A 5,685-nucleotide genomic window follows, 5' to 3' on the forward strand; every position below is an offset into this window, starting at 1 on the left:
TGACAAACTTTCTTTGTCAGGAGAACTGACAAACTTTCTTTGTCAGGAGTACAGCTTCTATCATTGGATCTGTAAAGCTGAGCCACTGAACAAGCTATTTCACTGGGTCTCACCCAGTCATGCTCAATTTGAGTCTTACAGTCCTTGATACTTGTGGGATATTTTCATAGAAGCCATTAACTTACATTGCACTGGGAATTACACTGCTTGGCAGGGGCTATCTCTCCTCATGATACCTGTATGTCCAAAGTTGAACCTAGTCTTGTAATGAGATGGCAAAAAGTAGTCATATATATTCAAAATGTTGGCCTGTAAGCCAGTAAGGCCTGAAAATATTTACCAATATGTCAAAATGCTTCTAGCTGAAAACCATTTCTAAACCATTCGCTGTTTGCAAGTTTAATGGCTTAAGGCTTATGGGCTCATGAATCACTAGCTTTCTTAGCAGCAGCATTTGAATTGTTGATACCTTAGCCTTGAAATAGATGTGAAGGTACCACAGCCTTTACAAGCTGTTATCGAAAGACATACTTTAAAAGCTCCCACAGAAGACTGAATGCAATAGAAGTAGCTGAGCAGGATGAAAGTAACTGAACCAACTTAGTTAAAGTCATTGTTCATGTCCGTGTTCCATTTTAGTGATTATCCTCTAGTTGGACAATGAATCATATTAAAGGAAGCTTTGATACTTACAGTTTGTCTGATAAAAAATCCAGATGACTTTAGAAGCAATGATGAGTATTTGGGAAACTATTAGTCTTATTTCAAATTACTGAATTCAACTATCAGAAAAAAAAAAAAAAAAAAAAAAAGATTTTACCACTCTTACAATCCCAAGATTTCAGTTGAGAAGATGTATGAACATTCATGGCAAAAAAATTGCTACAACAGATACATGTGGAATGAGTATCTCTAAGGTCAAGTAGGTTATGCCAGTAAATGGCAAACAGTACATTACAGAACTGTAAAATGAAATGTTAAATGTACACTATATTACAGAGATAAGAGGGATGGAACAGACAAATAAAAAAGCAAAACCAACTGGAAGAAAAAAAGAAATCTCAGTTGTGAATAAAAAAATAATAATTCCATATACGGTCTTCTAAAATATGCCACCATCAATTGATTTATCTAGGTCTTGCAAGGGGATCTATACTGTGTAGTGTAAAATTATAAAATATATGTTTTGTCTACAATCCCTAAGATAAATGAATGAACACATAAATATGGTGAGTAAATTCTGTTTCAGTTTTAACCAAAGAGATTCCAAAAATCCATTAAAATAAAACAAATAAATAAAGAAACAAATAAAATAGAATGCTTCTAGGTTGTTTATCTGTGAATAGCCTAAAAGGTATGGAAATTCACAGCTTCCCATTTTTTCTGAGTAACTGATCCCATCTATACATGCATTCATCCACCATATCAATCCAGACAACTTGCAGATCTGCCTCTTCACTCCTTGCAGCCAGATTAAAATCACAATCTGTTTCAAACACCTCTCTGAGGATGGCTAAAATCAGCCTCAGCTCTCCAACTGTTCTCCTCCATCAATATAGATAAATATGACAATTTTGAGCCTATCACTCAACTCATAACTCTTCATTTTCAACTCTAATTTCTCTCCAGGCCCTCCCATTTAATCATATAAAAACAAGAAAGATTTTAACATATTTTCAAGATTATTTCTGTATGTTCCCCTTCACAACTAAAAACTTTTGTCAAATTCTCATCACCTTGACCACTACAACTTCTTTCCCCAGCTCTAATCTCATTCAAATCCCATTCATCCAGAATGCCACCTTAATCAGCATTTTCAGCAAATAGTTTAACCATTTGAATGCATTCTTCTCTAGTTCCTCCTTGTATTTCAGCTTTTGCTCATTCTGAACTCATATTTGAGGTAAACTCCTTGTAAACACTTCCAAACCTCATTTTCCTTCCTCCTGAATTCTCCTTAAAACTTAGCTGCTCCAATTTGTCCTGAGAAATTGGACAATTAGACTACTGCCAAGCACACTGATCAATACAACCCAATTCTTACACTTCCTGCCCATGATCATGTTTTTTACATTCATATTGTAAGTTTTGGGGGGCAAAACCCACTGTCTCCTTTCAGCTGTACATAAGCTCCAAACACATTTCTGCTTACCAAACTAAATGCATGTAGTATTTACACTTGCTTTTCAACAGTTTATGCAAATGCTGCCATGTTTTAGAGGACCATGTGACTACTATACTCATCGTAAACAGAACAACGTGTGAGTAACCAAGACTTGAAGTAAGCACCATTTAAACTATAGTTGAAACCACACCAGCAACATTGCAGTCTGAATGAAGCAGACACAACATGCAACTCCACGGAATTCTTTCCAATGTCACAGGCCAATATACCTTCAACTAAAGTATAGGGGTTACGTCCAGTGAGTTGTGCTGTTGAAACGTGACTATACACACTTCCTTCAGGGTGTCTGTGTTCTACAGTGATTTTCCACCACAGAGTCAATATGATTCTTCAAAAGAGTCATACCCACTCCAGTCTAGTAAAACCATTCTAGCTACCACTAGGGTTAGTATGCATGTTGCCAGTAGATCCAGTAAAACCATGTCAGCAGCAACTATGGTTTTAGTGCACATGTAGCAGGTAGGCTTTCAATCACTGGGCAGTGGCTGAGTCACCCACAGATTTTTACTTCTTTATAGTGCAACAGTAAGACAATATATTGCTCTTTACCACCACCTTGGAGCAGACTACAGACCACCAACATCCTGGAAGGCAGAGTTTGCCAGAACACATGGCTGAGCTCAGGTAGCTGACACATGAGAGAGTGAAGAGGGGAAGAAAAACAAAACAAAGAAAAAAAAAAAAAGAGGTTAGTGGAAGGGAATGGCTTATTAAATTCAACGGCAAGTCATTTAGCATTTTACACTGGTGCCTCAGTTACTAGGTGCTACTGGTCTATCTAAAAATAGCTGCAAATGAAGGGCAGAAACCCAGAAGTGAGAGGGCAGACTTTTCAGTAAGCTAATGCTCTGCCAGTCCCACTTCTATGGTAAGTCTGCACAGCTAGATGACACCATGGTGGATGGTGTGCAACATTCCCACATACAAAAATACTCCTGGAAGGAAGGTTTCCTTATGAGAACAGGTTATTGCAGATATCAATCACCCAGTGAGCATGAAGCTGTGAATAGATTATCAATATGAATTAAGTGAGGATTCACGCGCCCTGAGGTCAGCCACTGACTAGCCAGTCTGCATCCTGCCTGTCCTACTCCTTACGTTTCACAAAAGTGATCATGTTCTGGCTCCTGTCTGAAGATGCTGCCAAAGACTTCCTACCCTTTCAGGGAGAAGACAATTTCAGGCACAGCAAATATGCCTACTGACTACAACACTGCAAACAATCCTGATCTTCCATGAAATCTGCAACTGGACTGACCTCACAGATACAGGGAGCAGTGGGGTTTGTAACCAAGCCCCTTCACAGAGTTTTTATCTCTAGGTAGCCTTCGACTTACTCAGCAAAACTAGTAGGCAGAAATCTACCCAAATGTTTAAATGCTCAAGTAACCACAGCACACTGCAAATATGTGTCTAATTAATCCGATTAATCAAAGTTTCCTGTTCAGTAATATATCACAGAGCTATATAAAATTAAAACTCCATGTCTCAAAGAAAAGCAGTTGGTTCCTTTCTATTTAGTTGGAAGACTTTAACTCTTCTGCCACTCTAAGAAAGCATCTTATCTTGACTTAGGTATCTGTAAATCAGCTTTCTTATCCAAAGGAAGCAATACATTGTCCAATACACCGACACAGTAAAACACCTTCTGACACTGCCACCACTGGTAAGCTATTACTGCATAAAAACTTGGGGCAAAAAAAATATTTCAGACACACGTTTAAGTATGTTAGCAATTCTGTTCACCAGTTCTCCTGGAGATTTCAGAAACTTGAAGTTTCCAGAGAGCTTCAAGGGAGGCAGCTCGTCGAATTGAGAGTGCAACACAACATTGAAAGTTTACAAATTTAGAGTTACATGAAAAAGTCAGCATATCCCCCAGTTACTCCCTCTTCTGCTGCAGTTGTACAGAATAATCACTAGATGGAGCTGCACAGTCACAAATCTGATTTATGGCTGCTATAAGAGTTTGTTGTCTACTACAGTTCTGTTTGGCCTAAAGCTGACACGTTCCAGCGCTTCCTGATAACTCTTCTGAAAGATGGGATGAAATGCTTTCATTTACAAAAGCAAAATGTACACGGAGAAAGTGATGAGATACCGAATGTGGGGGCGGGGGGAAACAACCAAACACCAAAACCAGAAAGCCAACAACACTCAGAGCTTTCAAAATCAAATACATTTTAAAGTGAACTGAAAGATATTTTACCTGCCAAGACAGATCAGATGTCTTGTTTTGTTCTGCAAGTCAGAAAGCACAGCAGACTTAGTGCTTGACATGATTAGCTGCTGAAAAAGAAATACAAGTGCTCTGAGCTCAAGTCTTTGTAAATAAGGTCTAGCACACGCTAAAAATACAGTGATAGGCAAACCCATTTCCCATAAATGTCCTCGCGATACACTTAATCCTGCATTTAAAATGTACTTACAGAAAAATCTTTTGCTGCTAACTGCACTGACACTAGACAGTTATACTAGCATAGGAACAGCTGAAGTGTTATCATCCTAACCTATCAGCACACCATTCATCAAGCTTTTTAGGGATTAACTATGTGCCAAAAGGGAAGTTTTACCTGCCTCTGTTGAGGCCAAGTTGCAACCCACTTCATTCCTGTGTATTCCTGGTCCGTGTGCAACATTGCTCATTTCATCTCCTGTAGAGTGACAAAATGATAGATCTTCACATCTGTCTTGGGTTTTGCAAAATTCATATATTGACAACACTTCACAAGCCTGCCTTCAACGGGCACTGCAGGGTCCTTTCAGCACTATGTAATGAAACAAAAGTGCAGAAAAAGTTTTTTGCCCAATTTCTAAGAAAAGATGGCAGCACAGTCACTGCTGATTTATATATCAATTCCCTCTGTGACAGGCCAGGCCAGGGAGATCCCTAAACAACCAGGCTGTCTGTCAGACAGTGGCAAAGGCACTGCTGCACCTCATCAGGAAGATGCTGCAGGAGGCTGAAACAGCAGCAGAGGAACCAGGCCCCATTTCCCCCTCTTGGGGAGATCTTTCTTGATCCCTTTCACCGGGAAACTCGCAGTTCTTCTGGTCGTATGACTTAAGTCCAACAATCTTACATGCTTTTTGAAAAGAAATCTGCTCGCACCTTGGCTGCAAAAACCATCAGTGCTAGGGGTAGGAGAGAGAACCTTTCCAGGGCAAATTGAAGGCCCGAGACTCTCATGAGGACATTTCTCTGAAGAGTTCCACCGTCGGAGCTCATTACCAGTTCGCACAACATCTGAGTGTGCTTTAAAACAAAGTCTGCAACGAAGGCGTGCCAGAACCAGTCTCCGAGCAGGTGGCGACACAATCCCAGGTGCTGCTTTTGTGACTGCACCCCGTTACGGAGGTCGGCACTGCAGAGGAAGGCGGGCGTGTCCCGCGGGATGCCCATCCTCCCGCCAGCCCAGCCCAGCCCAGCCCAGCATCGCGCACCTCGAGGCGCGGGAGGGTCAAACCCACCACGGTCAAACAACGCGCCGGCGCCAGGG

At 40.6% G+C, this 5,685-nt stretch overlaps 1 protein-coding gene across 1 annotated transcript in view; it reads left to right on the forward strand.

The window, feature by feature from the left end:
* Positions 1–5,268: 5,268 nt before the first annotated feature.
* Positions 5,269–5,685, forward strand: part of COMTD1 (catechol-O-methyltransferase domain containing 1) — a 7,327-nt gene continuing 6,910 nt past the window's right edge. Inside the window, exon 1 of the mRNA XM_026851464.1 lies at positions 5,269–5,326. Coding sequence (XP_026707265.1) covers positions 5,269–5,326 — 58 coding nt within the window. The remainder of the gene's footprint in view (positions 5,327–5,685) is intronic.

Source organism: Athene cunicularia, assembly GCF_003259725.1.
Source record: "Athene cunicularia isolate RWA chromosome 6 unlocalized genomic scaffold, athCun1 chr6_part1, whole genome shotgun sequence".
Classification (NCBI taxonomy): Eukaryota; Metazoa; Chordata; class Aves; order Strigiformes; family Strigidae; genus Athene; species Athene cunicularia.